At 57.0% G+C, this 19,320-nt stretch overlaps 1 protein-coding gene across 1 annotated transcript; it reads left to right on the top strand.

The window, feature by feature from the left end:
• The first annotated feature begins 1,514 nt into the window (after nt 1-1,514).
• On the top strand, nt 1,515-18,138 carry ATP13A1 (ATPase 13A1). Its single transcript, XM_015065624.3, has 26 exons — nt 1,515-1,948; nt 4,224-4,313; nt 4,444-4,634; nt 6,973-7,045; nt 7,266-7,421; nt 7,585-7,654; nt 7,732-7,838; nt 8,327-8,456; nt 8,583-8,638; nt 9,226-9,352; nt 9,430-9,567; nt 9,648-9,768; nt 10,129-10,286; nt 10,675-10,850; nt 10,922-11,032; nt 12,036-12,161; nt 13,005-13,113; nt 14,535-14,734; nt 14,817-14,913; nt 15,628-15,788; nt 15,858-15,972; nt 16,065-16,261; nt 17,060-17,202; nt 17,401-17,512; nt 17,598-17,741; nt 17,829-18,138. The coding sequence occupies exons 1-26, from the start codon at nt 1,553-1,555 to the stop codon at nt 17,937-17,939; spliced, it is 3,615 nt and encodes a 1,204-aa protein (XP_014921110.2). The 5' UTR covers nt 1,515-1,552; the 3' UTR covers nt 17,940-18,138.
• The last annotated feature ends 1,182 nt before the right edge of the window (nt 18,139-19,320 follow it).

A 19,320-nucleotide genomic window follows, 5' to 3' on the forward strand; every position in this document is an offset into this window, starting at 1 on the left:
ATTGACGAATAGGGTCTTCAGAACAAACAAACGCACCCTATTTTCAAGATCTAGAAACTATCCAAGTCAAAAACCTAACAAGTAAAATCCATTCTGCAAGGCTTTAGTCGAGACAATATTCAGCTTCATGTTATCACATTAGAATGCCACCAAGAATCTGAGTAATCCGTGGGCTTGATAAAAGCAGGGAAGCAAATCAGTGATATCACCTTTGACTGCATTCGTTTTATCACTATATAAAACAAAAAGCTGTCCTAAGGGTTGCAGTCCACTCAGATAAGTATTATTGGAAAAGAAAACTGAAAGAGTAAAGATATTCTACTGCGTAATGGGACAGAAAGAAACGTCATCATTACTTTCATTAAATATACAATGTTAACTAAAGGGGCACCCGGGTAGCTCAGTCAATTTATCATCAAATTTCGGCTCAGGTCATGATTTACAATTGGTGAGTTGGAGCCCTGCATCTGGCTCTGAGCTAACAGCGCAGCACCTGCTTGGGATCCTCTCTCCCTCTCTCTCTGCCCTTCCCCTGCTCACTCACGCTCTCTCAAAAATTAAAAAAAATTAAAAAAAAAGAATATTAACGAAGTCCTACTGCATTTATTATGTTCTCTTTTTACAAAGTCTTACTACCCTAAGAATATGCAACAATATAACCTACAAATATAAATATCCTATAAAGAGTTTAAAAAGCAGTTCGAATAAATTTTTATGTGAGAGGAAAGAAACATAAAAGCGTTGTTATACATTTTTCTCAAACATATTGTTTGAGAAACAATGTTTTCTATTTGTAGTACTACCAAATACTACTAATTGCCGCTGTTAATTAGCCCTATTGTGGTTTTGCTCAAGCAATAGTAGCAGGAGAGTAAACATTACACAACATACGTAATCTCAAATAAACAATTTTTAGTATATTTATGTTAAAGTAGTAACGTGTGTGTAATCATCATTTCATGATCGCTCTGGTGAGCTGTGGCTGTGTTCTGTATGCCTGTCAGCACCTGCCCTCCCCCGGGACCCCCAGGGAGGGACCTCCCCCGCGCCGAGACCAACCAAGGATCCCGGTCCTTAACAAGCCCCAACCCCGTGACAAACCCCGCCCCTTCGGCGGATCCTGGCCTCGCCCCCAGAATGCCTGCGTTTCAGTAATTGGCCCCGCCTCCGCAGTGCCCAGGCTCCGCCCCTGATACGCAAACAGGCCATTGCTCGGTAGCCTAGGACAAGGGCTCCCCAGTTCCGGTTTAGTGGTCATGGTGGGGCCCAGCCCGCCTAGCCTCGTCTTTTCCGGTCTCAGTCCGGCGTGGCAGGGCGGCGGGGGCAGCCTTAGCCCTTTCAAGACTTTCTCTGTCATGGCCGCGCCCTACCTCTCTTTCCGGCCTCAGCCTGTCATGGCAGCGCCCTGAGTAACAACTTCCGGACGCAGCTTCTGCAATTGTCCGGCTCTCCCTAGCCCCAGCTGCCATGGCGGCACCCAAGGTTCACCGGAAGTAAGCCGTCGGAAGTGAGGCGGTGCCTCTGCCCGGAAGCGAGTGCGGCGCTGGGAAAGATGGCGGCGGCGGCTGCGGTGGGCAACGCGGTGCCTTGCGGGGCCAGGCCTTGCGGGGCCCGGCCCGGCGGGCAGCCCAAGCCCGGGCCGCAGCCGCGCACCCTCCTCGCCGCCGGGCCGGCGCTCATAGCGAGCGGTGACGAGCTGGTTGCTGCCGTGTGGCCGTACCGGCGGCTGGCACTGCTGCGGCGCCTCACGGTGCTGCCGTTCGCGGGTCTGCTCTACCCGGCCTGGCTGGGCGCCGCGGCCGCCGGCTGCTGGGGCTGGGGCAGCAGCTGGGTGCAGATACCCGAAGCCGCACTGCTTGTGCTCGCCAGCATCTGCCTCGCGCACGCGCTCACCGTCCTCTCGGGGCATTGGTCCGTGCACGCGCACTGCGCGCTCACCTGCACCCCGGTAAGTGCTCGGGCACGAGCCTGACCCTCGACTCGGTCGAACCTTGCGGCGGGTCGCAGTCACGACGTTTGTGTAGGTCCCCACTGCATCCCGGGCTTCCCATTTGCTGGGCCTCAGCGTTGCCCTCTGAGTGTCCAAACCCTGGCCCTACTACTGACTTGCTGTGCGACCCTGACGCAGGTTATTTCCTTTTTCTGGAATCCCTCCTTAGTGTGGTCATTTAGGCTCGGGAAGCTAATATCTATAAAAAGCTCAGCGTAGGATCCGACATATGTTCTTCTTTGTTATGGCTTGTTAATGCTAGCGACCATAATAGCAAGTACTAGGTTGCTTCTAGAAACGGTCCTACTTTCTTCCCCTGTGTCTCTGTCTACTACTTTGGTTTTCAGAGTGTGAGGCTAGACCTGCCGGGTGAGTTTACTTGTCTGTGGAGGTTTGAGAGCTCTGTTGTCAGGTGTTTACAGGCCCTCACATACTAGGACCAAAATTAGGTTGAAATGCACTTTGGTCATAGCAAGCATTTAAGAGGAGCAGGAGCAGTTTGTGAGCAAGTGACTTCAAGTGCTTTTTGCTTTTTGTCTCTTTATGCCTGCCTGCAAGCTGAGTGTGGTGACAGTGAGGACTTCTTTCAGAACACACTTTTAGAAGCACAGTAGCACTTCTGACCCTTAACTGCGAGGATCTGGATAGGGAGAGCTGCCCTGGGTCAGCAGTTACTATCAGTGACTGCACCACCGCTCTCTGGGCCTGCCTTGGATGACAGTGGCATGTTTGGAGCCATGGGCACTGAGGTCCAGCCAGTCTCCCCTTTGATCCCAGGCATGTGTCTGCTGGAAAGAGAGGGAAAGGGAGCAGCATTAAGGGCGGCAGAAAGAGAAGTCCACTCTCTTTGACTGCAAACATGGGCTGGGTCCTCTTTCTCTTCTGAGAGAATAAAGTCTCTTGTTTCCCCAACAAGCCTTATCCCAGGGGAGGGGCTCAAACTTACGGGCTTGGTGGCTTCAGGTCAGTACAACGAAAGATTCCAATGAGGGACCAAAAAATGGAGGGAAATTGGAGAGAGTGTGACGTCTCTCCCCAAACGTCCAGCTGCCTTTTGGCCTGCAGGTAAAAAACGTGACTGTTCACTTCCTCTCCAGGGATGAAGGACAAGGAGCTGAGTGACTGTGGGGTTAGGACAGGCAGACCCAGGATCAGAGATCTCAGACGGGTGCTTCTCTCTGGGTTTCAGTTCACCCTTGTGTAAAGCGAGAACTGTAACACCCACCTCCCGTTCCACAGTGAGAAGAGCCTGAAATGACTGCAGCCTTCCTGGCGTGGGGCCGGCCCCACGTAGCACTTTGCACTTTTTTTCCGCGGCATTCCCATCCCCAAGTTCATCGCTTAATGTTTTGTCTTTGTCGTTCTTTTCCGCTTGCTTCCATGCCGGTGAATGCCCCGAGGGTCAGGGCCTTTCTACTGAGGGTCACCCTTTGGCGCCTCCCCGCACAAACACACACGTCCCAGGGGCTGAGTGGGCTGGCCCAGCAGCTGCGAGCTGGCTGCAGCATGGGCTTGAGGGAGCACTAACTGACCTCCAGCCAGTGCCTCCATGTCATAGGTGCTGAGGGGCCTGCAGCGAACAAATAGACGAAAGCCTTTGCCTTCATGGCGTTAGCGAGAGAGGTAGAGCTCGTACTCAGCCATCAGTGCTCAAAAGGAAAAAGCGGGACGAGGAAAGGAGTGTTGTGAGGGCCCTTTACGTGGAGCCTCCTCCAGGGGAGGGCTCCTAAGAAGGTGACATTTGAGCAAGGGCCTGAAGCTGAGTGTGTGACCGCATGTTCCAGGCAGAGAAAACGGCTTGTGCAGAGGCCCTTAGCTGAGGCAAGGACGAGTCTTGCCTCGTCGTCCCTGGTCACTTCAGGACACGTGATGAACGGTTAAAGGAGGGGAGGCAGAGCAGCAGCAGGCCAGCGGGCTGGGACAGGGCTCGGCCCATGTGCATTGAGGGCACATCTCATGCGGGGGGGGGGGGGGGGGGCCCTTCTTCCTGTTTGAGTTCAGCAGCGCCCCAGGCATCAGGTGCTGTCCATCACTCCTGATTTTATGACACGAGACCAGCAGTGTGGTCAGGTAGTGTCTATGTCTCAGTGACAGATGGGGAAGCGGCCGGGCCAGCCTCCGGAGCCCAGTGGCGTGTTCTGCGCCCAGACCTGCGGTGCGTGCAGCCTCCCTGGTGGGGGCCGTGCAGCTGGGGGGTGGGAAGGGCTCAGCAGCAGCACTTTGTCTCTCACAGGAGTACGACACCAGCAAAGCAACCTTCGTGAAGGTGGTGCCGACTCCCAACAATGGCTCCACTGAGCTTGTGGCCCTCCACCGGGATGAGGTAGGGACCTGCTGCTGGGCCGCCCAGCCCAGGGTTTGGGTCGGGGTGGGGGGCGGGGGTGGACTCCCAGGCACTGGCAGGCACGCCCAGGTTAGGGGCTTCTGCCACGGAGATGCCTCTGCTCCCACAGGGCGAAGATGGGCAAGAGGTGCTGTCCTTCGAATTCCAGAAGATCAAGTACTCCTACGATGCCCTGGAGAAGAAGCGCTTCCTCCCTGTGGCCTTTCCTGTGGGAAATGCCTTCTCATATTACCAGAGCAACAGAGGCTTCCAGGAGGACTCTGAGATCCGCGCGGCCGAGAAAAAGTTTGGGAGCAATAAGTGAGTCCCAGGGTGCCCCCGTGTTCTGACAGGGCTGGAGCTCTGCCCACGGTCACAGCAGGGATGCTTGGCCGCGCCAGTGGCCCCTTTCCCATTTCCGCCGTGCCACGCTCCCGCGTCAGGGTGCCTAGGAAGTGGGGTGGAGGAGGTCACCCTTTAAACAATACATCCCAGGGGCGCCTGGGTGGCTCAGTCAGTTGAGCTTCCAACTTCGGCTCGGGTCATGATCTCACGGTTTGTGGGTTCGAGCCCCGTGTCGGGCCCTGTGCTGACAGCTCGGAGCCTGGAGTCTGCTTCCAATTCTGTGTCTCCCTCACTCTCCGCCCCACCCCTGCTTGTGCTCTGTCTCTCTCTGTCTTTCAAAAATGAATAAACGTTAAAAAAAATAAATACATAAACAATACATCCCAGGTGAAGATGGCGGGCACCTTTTGAGAAATGTGCTGTAGTCTTGTCTCCCCTGAACTGGCCTGCTGACAGGGACCCTGGAGGGCCCTCCAGCGGGAGTGCATGCAGCTCTTCATGGGAGCCTGGCCTGAGGCCCCGGAGTTGGCTGTTCATCCTCGTTTTGTAATTACTATAGTTTTTCTCTGGCTTATTTATTTATTTATTTTTAGTCTTGTCGTTTTATTTTTTTTTAAAAGTTTAGTCATTTTTGACAGAGAGAGAGATAGAGCATGAGTGGGGGGGTGGGGGGTGCATAGAGAGGGAGACACAGAATCCAAAGCAGGCTCCAGGCTCCAAGCTGTCAGCACAGAGCCCGATGCAGGCCTCGAACTCACGGACCGTGAGAGCACAACCTGAGCCGAAGTCGGATGCTCAAGTGACTGAGCCACCCAGGCGCCCCTGTTGTTTTGGAGTTTATTTATTTTGAGAGAGAACACGCACGTGCACTCACAAGTAGGGGAAGGGCAGGGAGAGAGAGCGAGAGAATCGATGCAGGGTTCGAACTCAGAAACCTCAAGTTCATGACCTGAGCCAAAGTCAGATGCTTAACCCACTGAGCCACCCAGGTGTCCTATTTCTCTTTGTTTTTAAGTTTTTTTCCTGAGTGTAAGTTGTTATCTTTGTCCTCGTATTTTTCCCAGCGCTTCAGGAAGAGTGGTAAAAGGAATTGTTAGTGATCACCCTGGCTCTCTTTTGTGCCAGGCAGGATGCCAGCTGCCTTGTACGTATGTGCTTTCTCTTCAGTCACTGAAACCACCAGTGCCGACACGCTACTGGGAGGGGGCAGAGCTGGACTTCAGAGCCCCTGTCCCTGCCACCATGATAATCATCCTCGACCTGAAAATCCTTAGACCCTTTGGGGAATTCTTCCCTGACTTCATTGCTTTTTAAAAATTACAGATGGTGGCAGCAGGGGCGGGGTGGGTTGGGGGGGTTGGCACCTGGGTGGCTCAATTGGTTAAGCATCTGACTCTTGATTTTGGCTCAGGTCATGATCTCAGGGTTTGTGAGATCGATCCCCCCCAAATCGATCCCGCGCTGTCAGCACAGAGCCTGCTTAGGATTCTCTCTCTCCCTCTCTCTGCCCCTCCCCTGTGCTTACACACGTGCAGGTGCACACAGTCTCACTTTCAGAATAAGCAAACGTTAAAAATACAAATGTGTTATTTCAAATAGCAACGTAGTGGGAAGGTTTATAAGAAATTTTTTACTTATTTCACTGTTTAAGGTCAGCCTTGATGGTGGCATGGGATGTCCCCTTGCACACCTTCCTGCCTCATGCAAAGTCACCTGACAATGCGGAATGGGCCCCGGTTGTTATTGTTTGTTTTTATCACAGTGGATTCTTTTTCTCGAATCTCACCTCTAGTACTCATCTCTAAGGGCAGGGCGAGGAGGACCCAGGCTGACCTGGCTCGTTCCCTGGCCCGGCTGGGCTATCACACACAATGCCGCAGAACACACCCTTAGGCCCCACTCCTCAAATTCTGGGGCTTTCGTTGAGGGAGTTTGGGGGAAATTTCAGCTCCAGACCTCCCCTCTCGAAATCAGGGTGGGGCTCAGCCCCCAGGGGACCCCACAATACCCCACAGCCAGGCCTCTTCTGCACAGCTTCAGGGCCCCCATCGCACAGTCAGGTACTCCTTCTCCGCCTGCTTGTCACCCAGTCTGATGACTGGTTCTGTCTTGCACTAACCCTGCTCGAGTGCGTGGCTACCTGAACAACCTGTCGCTGATTCAGAAGCTTCACCTGGGTTCTGTGGAGCAGAGGGCTGGCAGCAGTTAGCATGCTAGTCACAGTCGAGTGGACTGTCCCTCCTGGCTCCTTGTTTCCCGAGGGGCTCCCGAGGCCTCACGCTGTGAGCAAGATGTGGGGTCTGGTCTCTTGCAGGGCCGAGATGGTGGTGCCTGACTTCTCAGAGCTGTTCAAGGAGAGAGCCACGGCACCCTTCTTTGTGTTCCAGGTAAACAGCAGCTTGGGCTCTCCCCCCACCCCGTTCCTTGGGCCTTCCACAGCCAGAGCAGTCTCCTTTCTCCACACCTGAAAATCTGTCTGTCTGCACGGGCCTGGGCCGTGGGTAGAACAGCCCGTGGCGTGCCTTCCCAGCCTCCTCAGGTGTCCATCTTCGTGTGCTCCCGTGGATGGACGGGCGGGGGTGTGGACACACAGGCTGTGTCCTGCAGGTTTTTTGCGTGGGGCTCTGGTGTCTGGATGAGTACTGGTACTACAGCGTCTTCACACTTTCCATGTTGGTGGCCTTTGAGGCCTCCCTGGTGCAGCAGCAGATGAGGAACATGTCAGAGATCCGGAAGATGGGCAACAAGCCTCACATGATCCAGGTGTGGCCAACAGGGAGACTTGCTGGGGGGGGGGGGGTGCGGGGGCACCTGCCAGTCTCAGGGTGGGCGTGGAGTGAGGGCGGGGTGAGGTCGGCTCTCGGCGTGCACCTGCATCATGCCCCCTCTCAAGAGGCAGAGCTGAGTGCACCTCCCTTCCACCCAGGTCTACCGCAGCCGGAAGTGGAGGCCCATCGCCAGCGATGAGATCGTTCCCGGAGACATTGTGTCAATCGGTGAGGCACAGTTCTGTTCCGTCCTGGCGGGAGCCCTTCTCTCGGCTTCCGTCCAACCCTCCCGCCCCTTCCCGCAGGCCGCTCCCCACAGGAGAACTTAGTGCCCTGTGACGTGCTGCTGCTGCGCGGCCGCTGCATCGTGGACGAGGCCATGCTCACAGGGGAGTCGGTGCCACAGATGAAGGTGCTGGGTGGGGAGTAGGGGTCGTGCTCGGTGTACTCACGTGCCTCACTGTCTCATTCGTGGAGCAGGGAGAGGGCTGGTCGCTAGGCCGGGATCCTGCCTAGGCACGGCTGGAGGAGGCCAGAGGAGGTGCGGTGCCTAGATGGAGCTGCCGGCTCTCCTGGGGGGGTCTGCACCCTGAACGAAGGGGAGCTGGGTGGTGAAGAGAGAGGCCAAGGTCGTTGGGGGTTGTCCAGGCCAGGGACCGGGGATGTCGGACTAGGGTGGGCCAAGAGAAACCAGGAGAGCGTGAACCCCGAGTGAGGCCAGTTGGGGGATCCCGAGGAGTGGATGCGCACACGCAGGTGGGGAGAAGACGAGGTCAGGCTGGGAACCCTGTGAGGGTCAGAGTGGCCCAACCCAGCCCCAGGGGCCCCCTCTTGAGAGACTGGGGATGGAGAAGGAGGCCGAGGTGAGAGCGCCCTCACCATCCTCTCTTTTCTCCTCAGGAGCCCATTGAAGATCTCAGCCCTGACCGGGTGCTGGACCTCCAGGCCGACTCCCGGCTCCACGTCATCTTTGGGGGCACCAAGGTGGTACAGCACATCCCCCCACAGAAGGCCACCACGGGCCTGAAGCGTAGGTGCCTTGGGGAGATCCGGGGGTGTTCTGGCCCCACCGTCCCCACCCCCTCAACACCTGCTTGGCTGTGCGGGAGTCGGGACGAACAGATACAAGTGATGCTCGTTCTGTTTGTCTCTGCAGCAGTTGACAATGGGTGCGTGGCCTACGTCCTTAGGACCGGATTCAACACGTCCCAGGTATGGCCCCTTGTCTGGCTCTGGGGTGGGTGGGCCCCAGGGCAGGAGGCAGACAGTTGAGACAGTGGCTCTTATGGACCCCAGAAGATCCCCGCCACAGGCTTACTCTGACAGAGGGTACTGGTTCGGGGCAGGGTGCAGAGGCAAACCCTAGACTGAGCCCGCTGTCCTCAGCTGAGCTTCTGGTGGGGAGCACAGACAGAGAACGGGCTGTTGCCACACACGTTGGGATGGTGTACAGAGTCATGCTCATAAACTCTTCACTAAAATGGCATGAGGGCTGCCTGGTAGAGGTGATGGCCAGACCTCCCTCTGGAAAACCCGGTCCCCCATCTAAACCACTTCTTTCCCTAACCCCCAGCTTTTGGCCACTGGTCTCTATAACCCTTAGCTGAGTTGCAGCCTCCCACATACCTGTGTGGTCCCTGTGTCACGGCTGCAGGACTCACTGGTGGGCCCAGGGCAGGCCCTCCCCATCAGCAGAGGGATACTCTGACTCTCTGTGCTGTCAGATGCTGGAGGCCACCCCTACCCCACACCCCCACCCCCCCATGCCAGGAAAGGCCTCTAACCCCCTGTCCTTCTAGGGCAAGCTGCTTCGAACCATCCTCTTTGGAGTCAAGAGGGTGACTGCAAACAACCTGGAGACCTTTATCTTCATCCTCTTCCTCCTGGTCTTTGCCATCGCAGCAGCTGCCTACGTGTGGATTGAAGGTATGCACTGTGGCCCCTCACCTGTCTGCTGGGACCTGTCCCCATGGCCCCCAGGCTGGCAGGCCCTGTCTCCGCAGGCACCAAGGACCCCAGCCGGAACCGCTACAAGCTGTTTCTGGAATGCACGCTGATCCTCACCTCAGTCGTGCCCCCTGAGCTGCCCATCGAGTTGTCTCTGGCTGTCAACACCTCCCTCATTGCCCTGGCCAAGCTCTGTGAGTGCCTGGGACAGGGTTGAGTGCCTAGCGGGCCGGGGCCTGGCAGAGCCCCTGACCCTGGCTCCTCCCCTTCCCAGACATGTATTGCACGGAGCCCTTCCGGATCCCGTTTGCCGGCAAGGTAGAGGTGTGCTGCTTCGACAAGACAGGGACCTTGACTAGCGACAGCCTAGTCGTTCGTGGGGTGGCCGGGCTCAGGTGAGCATGGGGGGCCTGGGCCTCTCCCCCAGCAGGTGGCTTTCTGGGAGCTCAAGGGACAGACGGCACCCACCCAGACCCACCCACGACAGTGGACCACTGAAGTTTGATCAGACGGCAGAGGGGGGTGTTCCCTGTGTACTCTTCAATGTGACAGCAGTGTGGAGGCTCAGCTCCCACCCCAAGCAGCCATACGATCCCTAGAGCCGTCTCTGAGATGGGCACAGTTGGCACAAAGACCAAGACCATGCGTCTCAGCCCCTGTAGTGACTGGCACAGAGTGGAGGCCCATCCCTCATCCTGGCTAGCAAGTCCCAAGAGTCCCTCCACTCCATAACAAGCGGTTTCCTCTCTTTGCAGAGACGGGAAGGAGGTCACTCCTGTGTCTAACATCCCTGTAGAGACACACCGTGCCCTGGCCTCATGCCACTCCCTCATGCAGCTGGATGATGGCACCCTTGTGGGTGATCCACTTGAGAAGGCTATGCTGACAGCTGTGGACTGGACGCTGACCAAAGGTGAGGGGCTAGAGCTTTGGGCCCAGTTCTCACACCCCTGGGTGGACGGGCTGCACCCCTCGGAGACACCTGTGTGTCCACCTCGGGCAGGCAGGCCTATAACCGTGATGTTCCCCTAGGTGGGTGGGCACAGGCTCACCTCTGACCTGAGACAGTCCATGCCCGTGGGAGTAGAGCCTGCCCCACCCTGTCAGAAGTCACAGGCAGGGTCCTCTGAGCACAGGTCTCTCAGCCTTGACCCTACCTGGAGTGAGGAGCCTCCCCCCAGCCCCCACCTGCAGGCCCTGGGTCTGGGGGTGGGGGGAAGAGAGGGGTGGAAGGGGGAGGCGGGGGCTTGGCTGCCTCTTTGGAGCGAAGGCCCTCAGGATTCGTACTTATTTGTTTCCAGATGAGAAAGTATTCCCCCGAAGTATTAAAACTCAGGGGCTGAAAATTCACCAGCGCTTTCATTTTGCCAGTGCCCTAAAGCGAATGTCCGTGCTCGCCTCCTATGAGAAGCTAGGCTCCACTGATCTCTGCTACATTGCGGCTGTGAAGGGGGCCCCCGAAACCCTGCACTCCATGGTGAGCCAGCCCCGGCCCAGGGGGAAGGGGGGCGCGGGGCGGTCGGTGACATCCCCCCGCGTTCCCTGCAGTTCGCCCAGTGCCCACCTGACTACCACCACATCCACACGGAGATTTCCCGGGAAGGAGCCCGAGTCTTGGCGCTGGGGTACAAGGAGCTGGGGCATCTCACCCACCAGCAGGTAAGGGCCCAGGCTCTCCACCTGCTGGCCCCTTGTCCTCACCGCCTTCTGTTCCCGTCAGCGCCACTATGAGCAGGCATGGTTCCTTCTTCCTCTTCCCATGTCTCTACCTTTGGAGGCCCTGCGTGGCACTCGGTCCTTGGTCCCTTCTTCCCCACTGTGTGCCCTGTCCCTTATGGGAACCCATCCCATCTTGGCCCCTGAGGCCACTTCTGCCGAGCACAACCAAGGCCCGCCTCCATCCAGCTTCCTACCCCTACACTCTTGGGTCCTCACACCTCCCCAGGGATCACCAGGAAGCACCTCGGACTCCTGTCTCCATCCCAGTTCTGCCCCTACCCTGTCCAACCACCCTGTCACCGTGTGGTCTTGGGGCGCCTCCAGCTCTCGTTCACGCCCTACATCGTCACATCGGTCATCGGCTTTCTTCTTCCCCTCCACCGTCAGTCCTCCTCCTTTATCTGCTTCCACCTGGGCCCTCATCCAGTCCACTTAACACCTGGCAGCTGAGAGATTCTTCCAGAGTGCGCACCAGATTGTGGGCTTACGTTCAGAGCCGCCCTGCTTGATGCCACTCCCTGAGTCTGTCTGTCTCGTTCCCCTGCTGTCCTTTCTCATGGCAGTTAGTGCTCTGGTTTCTGTGATTTTATTTCACATCGCTTCTGGTAGTAGGCAAGCTCTGTGAGGGCAGGAGGTTTGGGTTTCTGATAGGAGGAACAGGGTGAGTGTGTGCTCAGTGATTAACAAAGGAGTGTCTGACTTTGTTGTCTGGGAGGCTGAGTCACAGGGGCTCCGTGCCCTGCTGTTGCCCACGTAGGGAGGAAAGGCCCCACGGTGGGGAAACCACACAGCACTGCTGAGCCCCTGTGGGTCGCCCTCCCCACTTCTCAGCTTCTGACCCTCACATGTTCCTCCTGTAAAGATGGGGCCTTCCCTGAGCTCCCTTACCAGCTCAGAAGTGATGGGGGGATGGGTTGTAAGGCACCCCTGTGTCCCCGCACAGGCCCGGGAAGTCAAACGGGAGGCCTTGGAGTGTAACCTCAAGTTCGTGGGCTTCATTGTGGTCTCCTGCCCGCTGAAGGCCGATTCCAAGGCTGTGATCCGTGAGATCCAGAATGCGTCCCACCGGGTATGGCTGCCACACCCCTCCCCATTGGGCCCCAAGGGTGGCCTGACGGGTGGGTGGGTCTTTGTTCCTTCCGGAGAGGGGGATGTGACAGTAGAGGACAGTTCTCCCCTCAGTGGGGCAGGTTTGAGCGGGTATCCAGGTTTCAATAGCAAGGACGTCTTTCTTGGATTTCAGCTGAGCTCCGTCACAGCTCTGGTGCTAATGCTTTTCCAGGCTTGAGGATGCCTGGGGACCCGGCCTGTGCCCACCCATCTCAGGTTGCTTCCTTGGCCCTCAGCATCCTTGGGATGCAAGGGCAGTTCCCCCACTCCACCCCATCCTAGACAGGAAGAGCTGGAGCTGGGACAGGGGATACAGAGGCACTTCCCAGACAGACCGCATCCATCTGTCCTGTGGTTTCTGTTTTCTAGTTTGGGACTCAGGATGCAGTTTAGAATGTGGGAGGTGAGTGAGCAGTCACAGAGGTGGTGACATGAGCGGCACCCACCTGGCTCTCAGCAATCACAGCCCGTCTTCCCATCACTGGGCCCTAAGTGCAAAGGCTGGAGCATCTGTTCCCCTCTGCCTGGGGCAGGTACCAAGCCAAGGGGGTCCACACTAGTAGCTGGTTCTTAGTTTGTATTACAGAAAAGGCTTGAGTGTTTTCAGAAAGACATGCACACGTGAATTATTTGCATAAAACGCCACCAAGTTGGGGTGGATTGTGGCCCCTGGAACCCATTCTGCATTAGGAGACCAAGACCTCATTCTGTGGCCTTCTCTAGAGGGGACTCGATCACCAGGTCTCCAGGCTGGAGTTTGACCTGCTGAGCCCTGCCCCATTGAGCCCTCTTCTCTTGCCAGGTGGTCATGATCACAGGTGACAACCCGCTCACTGCCTGCCACGTGGCTCAGGAGCTGCACTTCATTGAAAAGGCACAAACGCTGATCCTGCAGCCTCCCACAGAGAAAGGTGAGGCGCCGTGGAGCCCTGGGCTCTGGGGGACCCTGAGTCCAAGAACAGCTCCTGTCTGGTGGCCCACCTGGATTTCAGGCCTGAGGAACATAGCCTTGCCTCGTCGGCATGCTCAGGCCCCCTGGCCAGGGAGTTCCACACCTGTGTGTCCAGCAGCGTGCGAGCAGCTACTGGTTCCAGGATCAGCGATGACTTACAGTCAGGGTGGTTGGTTGTCGTCAGCCAGTCTGTGTTTTCTGTCCTCACACCTGCCTTGGGGCCGGCAGGCTGTCATACCCTGGTGAGGGTTCTCGTAAGCACGGGGATGCTGACATGACCAAACCCCAGGCAGAGGGCGCGGTGCACATTACCACCCTTGTCATCTCCGCACCCCATAGGAGGAAACTGACAAGGTCAGCTGTTAGGGCCCCCACTTTGTAGACAAGGAAAGAGAAGTAAACTCATCGACCTCAGTCGCTCAGTGGTACTTGGAGGATTTGCTCCCAGGTGTCCTGACTCCAGAGCTCATGGCCTCTGGTCATTTCTGAGTAACCAAATTGGCTGCAAGTGGTGCCCAAAGGTAGAGTCCATTGAGGGGCACATCCAGCCCCAGCACCTCCGGCTGGTGGGGTGTGGGGTCTGTTAGATTGTTAGATGCCAAGGGATGGCGTCTGGCTGGGGAATGACATGCATTGGAATGTCACCAGGCTGCAGATCAGAGGAGGTTGCAGCTTTGGGAACTGTGCTGGATTCTAGAATCTCCCAGCCCTTCCAGTCAATGCGTTAGTGCCAGATCTCTGTCGTCTCTGTCCCAGCCCCAGGCACTATGGTCTTCCAGAGCCCAGGGATTGTAGGCAGGTGGCCCAGAGGTGGCTGTCGGGACTGTTGATTGGCAGATGAAGCTGCTCTAACAAAACGGCCACAACAAAAGGCACGTGGAGGCTGGTTTCCTTCCTAGCCAGGACAGCCCAGGATGAGCCATACAGTGCCAGAAGGCCTCCTTCAGCCGTCCTTGTCACTCAGCATCCACGTCTAGGCCAGCCATCTAGAAAGAGGAAGTGGTTGGTAAGCAGTGTCTGGCCCGAGGAAGTGACTCAGGGTGTCCAGGCCCTAGGAGAGGAAGATTTCAGGCAGGCCCCAGGGGTAGGGGTGCCTTGCTCCTGAGGTCAGGCTGTCTAGATTTGAATCTGACTGTCATGTGGTCTCAGGCCAGTGGCCTAGGCTCTGGGTTCTTGAATCCTTTGTATGGGAGGGTTCTGTGAACAATCTGTGGGGTTCCTGGGCTGCAGGTGTGGACCTGGTTGGTAGGGATAAAGAGGGGTGAGGGCAAGAACATGCTTCAGGGAGATGAGACTAGGACCGTATATGTGAGGTCCATGTGAGGGGGATTTGCTGAGCGGCTGAACCCCTCTCCCTGACCCTGGGCTCTGGCCCTGCAGGTCGACCCTGTGTGTGGCGCTCTATCGATGGCAGTGTCATACTGCCCCTGGCTAGGGGCTCCCCAAAGGCACTGGCCCTGGAGCACGCCCTGTGCCTCACGGGTGACGGCCTGGCCCACTTGCAGTCCGAGGACCCCCAGCAGCTGCTTCACCTCATTCCCCATGTGCAGGTGTTCGCCCGCGTGGCCCCCAAACAGAAGGTGTGTACAGAGGAGGCAGAGGGGCAGGTGGGGCCCTGGGGGCGGCACAGAGCCCTCACTCCACCCATCTCTGCCCACGTAGGAGTTTGTCATCACCAGCCTGAAGGAGCTGGGCTACGTGACCCTCATGTGTGGCGACGGCACCAATGACGTTGGTGCCCTGAAGCATGCTGACGTGGGTGAGTCCCTCAAGCTGATGGACTGTCGCTTCCATCGCTGTTCTGCCAGCACGGGCTTAGGCTTAGCTTCAGAGACACGTCGCTGAGCCAGGGGCCAGTGGGATTGGGGATCTGGGACCTGCAGGCCTGGAAGGGACACAGGTGTCTGAGGAAGAGTGAGGTGAGGGCATCAGGGCCTCTGGGAGGCTCCATGTGGCAGACACAGCTCGGTTTGCTGAGGCCCCCCGGCCCCACGCAGGGACCACGTGGGCACTGAGGGCCAGAGGCCAGTGAGAGATGGGACAAGTGGCGATGCACAAATGGAAGCTGAGGCAATTGCCAAGCGTTCATAGGCTTGGATTCCTGTGAACAGAATGTAGTCATCGGGCTGATGTTTAAAAACTGATCTGGCGTACTTGTAGCTCTTTCGAGATTCTTAACTGATTTATTAATCAACTGTGGTGTTTATCACCTATTACGTCTTAGAATTACGATCCTTGGCAATAGACTTAGGGAGTCTGTTCGTTTTGTCTCCTTTGTGTTTTGTGTATTTGGGTTTTGCTTCCTAAATGTGGAAAGTAAGATAGATGCTCTCTGAGACACTCCCTGGGGAGATGGGCTAAGATGAGGAAGTTGGGGCTCCTGTGAGCAGACTCTGCACTCTGTACTCCTCACGGGGCCTGAGTGGCAGGCTCCTTCTGGCTCCAGACATACAATCACATGCCTCTCCCCCAGGTGTGGCACTCCTGGCCAACGCCCCCGAGCGAGTTGTTGAACGGCGACGACGACCTCGAGACAGCCCCATCCTGAGCAACAGTGGAGTCCGGGCCACTTCCAGGGCGGCCAAGCAGAGGTCGGGGCTCCCACCTCCCGAGGAGCAGCTGGCCTCCCAGCGGGTGAGTCTCAGGAGGGGGGCACCAGCATCCCCTGGTGGCCATGTCTCACCCGTGTCGCCCACCACACAGGACCGCCTGAGCCAGGTGCTGCGGGAACTGGAGGACGAGAGCACACCCATCGTGAAGCTGGGGGACGCCAGCATCGCTGCACCCTTCACCTCCAAGCTGTCTTCTATCCAGTGCAGTGAGTCCCATCCCCAGCCCCTCCCTCGTGCCCACCCCAGACCTATCCTGATTGGCACCCACGCCCACACCTTCCTCCCCCACCCCCCGCAGTCTGCCATGTGATCAAGCAAGGCCGCTGCACGCTGGTGACCACGCTGCAGATGTTCAAGATCTTGGCCCTCAATGCCCTCATCTTGGCCTATAGCCAGAGTGTTCTCTACCTGGAGGGCGTCAAGTTCAGTGACTTCCAGGCCACGCTGCAGGGGCTGCTGCTGGCCGGCTGCTTCCTCTTCATCTCCCGCTCCAAGGTGGGCTGAGACACAGGCAAAGCAGGGGTTCCCTCCCCAGCCCACGAGTCCCTTTGCCTCTTTGGGCTAGCTAGGATGGGCTGTTAAAGACACCACCACGTGTCATCCATTTGTCCTCACAGCAGCTCTCAGGGTGGGAACTGTCATCCCCACATCACAGATGAGAATCAGGGGACAGGGCTGGTACATGCTGAGACTCCCCAGAGTGGCACAACTCGGTTCCCAGCACTGTCTGCCAGCTGGGGTCTCAGGTGGGCCACATAGAGCCCACAGACAAGGAGAGGACAGATGGGGAAAATAATTATTAAGACCACTCAAAGTGTGCGGTGTCGTGAAAAATACAAAGTGACTCACAGTGCACAGCCTCGTGGTCATTCAGGGGAGCCCGTAGGGTTCCCTACAGAATGAGGGAACCGGCCAGGAAGTAGACAGAAAGGTCATAGATTGGCATGGGCTGATGCAAAAGAGGCCCTGGAAGCTGGAGAGGGTGGGAGGTGGGTGTTGTCAACCATGCACACCCAGTGGGCCCCAAAGAGGGCTTTGGTTTATTGTAGAACAAGGGGAAAGAGGATGGACTTTAAGTGCCCATTGACTGCTGTGTGGAGTGTAGGCATTGGCTGAGGGTGTGATGGCATCTAGACTGAGGTGCTGGGGGACAAGCAGGACTCCAGGGACTGGTACTGACTTATAACCTCCAGGATTTGGTGACTGCTCTCTGCATGAGCCCTGCTAGGAGGCAGGGTGGGAGAGTAGGCCCAGGGTGAGCCTGGACCTTGACCCCCCACCCTGCTGCTGCAGCCCCTCAAGACTCTCTCCCGAGAGCGGCCCCTGCCCAACATCTTCAACCTATACACTGTCCTCACGGTCGTGCTCCAGTTCTGTGTGCACTTCCTGAGTCTCGTCTACCTGTACAGCGAAGCCCAGGCCCGGAGCCCTGAGAAGTGAGTGCTGTCCCAGCATGGGGGTTGGGGAGGGGCGGAAGGCAGTGTCCCTGCGGTGGAGGGTGCACGAGGATGCACACGCAGGCATTGCCCTGTGGTGACCACAGCCAGGCAGTGGAGTCAGCCAGGGACAGCCCTGGCTCTGTGCAGGGATGGTGAGAGTCCTAGGATGGCCCTGTCCCCCATGTGTTGCTGCAGGCAGGAGCAGTTTGTGGACCTGTACAAGGAATTTGAGCCGAGCCTGGTCAACAGCACCGTGTACATCATGGCTATGGCCATGCAGATGGCCACCTTTGCCATCAACTACAAAGTGAGGTCCAGCCCATGCCTGAGTTCACCCTGCCCACTTTCTAGGCCCCCACAGCACTTGACTGTCCATCCATCTGTCCCCACAGGGCCCACCGTTCATGGAGAGCCTACCAGAGAACAGGCCCCTGGTGTGGAGCCTGGCTGTGTCACTCCTGGCCATCGTGGGCCTGCTCCTTGGCTCCTCACCTGACTTCAACAGTCAGTTTGGCCTCGTGGACATCCCCGTGGAGGTGAGTGGCCCCGTGGACGTGGCCCCACGACTCAGCCTGGGACCCCGACTGTGGGTTTCCAGCTCACCAGTGCTCCCTGCCCCGCAGTTCAAGCTGGTCATCGCCCAGGTCCTGCTCCTGGACTTCTGCCTGGCGCTCCTGGCCGACCGTGTCCTGCAGTTTTTCCTGGGGACCCCGAAGCTGAAAGTGCCTTCCTGAGATGGCGGTGCCGGCACCTGCTGCCCATGTTGGTGCCGCCGGGCGGAAGCCCCAAGAGGGAACACTGCCCCCGTGGCCACCAGGACTGATCTGAGCTGGGACACCCCCTATCCCCCACAGCCATCTGAGGGCCTGGCTGGCAGAACCAGCCCTGGGCTGGCACCTTTGGTAAATAAAGCCGCATCCATGATTTTAAGAAGCCCTGCCTCCACCTCTGTCTGCACCACAGAAGGGGTCGTTGTGGGGCTGGGCAGTCACTGAGCAGGGTCCCAGCACCCTCCTCAGGAGCCGTGAGATTATTAACGACAGTCTCTGTAATACATTGAGCACTTAGAAGGGCCAAGCTCCAAGTCCAGAGAGTTGTGCATATTTTCCTAATATGACAAGCACCTCCATATTTCCGTGGTCTCTCAGCTTCATGTTTTGGTCCCTCAGGCACTAGGGGGGAGTTTGGGGATCAATGGCATTTTCTGTTTTTCAGTAATATGTAAAAAACAGCATGCCTTTCTCTCATGATGTCTTAGATGGGAGGAAGTTCAATCCGAATCATTGCAAATAGTAGCTCGGGTCACACTCATTGCAGTCCTATGCCACACAAGTGCCATCACCATCTCACGTAACAGCCAGCTTTGCATCTGGCTCTGCCCTTGTACTGACACTATCCTTCCTTTCAAAGGGCACTCATTGCAACTCAGGAATTGTGGAGTAGGCAGCACGAGAGCAGAGTCATGGTCAGTGGGAAATTTCCTACCTTCACAACAGCCAAAAACTCGAGAAAGCAAAAGTCATAAACATGATGTCTTTGTTTCCAGCTAGAAAATCCACTGAGTGCAGGGTATGGGTGCATTTTTATAACTTTGACAAGCTGCACATGGGGACCTACAGCCAGGGGACCCAGTCCCAGGCTTCTTGGATAACAACCTCTGCCTCCCTGCTGCTTATCAGTGACCCTAACCCTAACCCTAACCCTTTACCATCTTCACCCCTTTGCCGCCCTCAGCGAAGGACGCACAGCCCAAGGAAAGCCCTGGGATCCAAAGCAGGGAAACCGTGGGGACCGGTTGTGAATGCCTGTGAGCATCACACGGGCCCTGAGCACAGATGAAGGTGTATGCAAGTGTAGGGGTGCCAGACCACACCAGGAAAGGGGGCTACTGTGATCATTTGGAGTCCCTGAGACAATTTGAGGCCACCCGATGGTGACTGGTCTTGGGATTTGTTCGTTGGGAATGATTCTTGGGGTGCTTAGGGTGGGGGTCTATGATCACCATGCCTGAGGGAGGTGCTAGGGGTGCTTCTGGCTGCACTGTAATCGACTTCAAGAGTCTGATGCAGCTTTCAAGGTGACTCCAGGTGCCCCAGACCAGAGGTCTCCAGCCCC

This window comes from Acinonyx jubatus, chromosome A2 (genome assembly GCF_027475565.1).
Source record: "Acinonyx jubatus isolate Ajub_Pintada_27869175 chromosome A2, VMU_Ajub_asm_v1.0, whole genome shotgun sequence".
NCBI lineage: Eukaryota > Metazoa > Chordata > Mammalia > Carnivora > Felidae > Acinonyx > Acinonyx jubatus.

Excerpts from the sequence above, each read along its gene's own strand:
- ATP13A1 (XM_015065624.3), top strand. The coding sequence starts at position 1,553 with ATGGCGGCGGCGGCTGCGGTGGGCAACGCGGTGCCTTGCGGGGCCAGG. Across the intron at positions 4,635-6,972 it reads AAAAAGTTTGGGAGCAATAA|GGCCGAGATGGTGGTGCCTG; the intron begins GTGAGTCCCAGG and ends GGTCTCTTGCAG. Across the intron at positions 17,203-17,400 it reads CAGGCCCGGAGCCCTGAGAA|GCAGGAGCAGTTTGTGGACC; the intron begins GTGAGTGCTGTC and ends GTGTTGCTGCAG.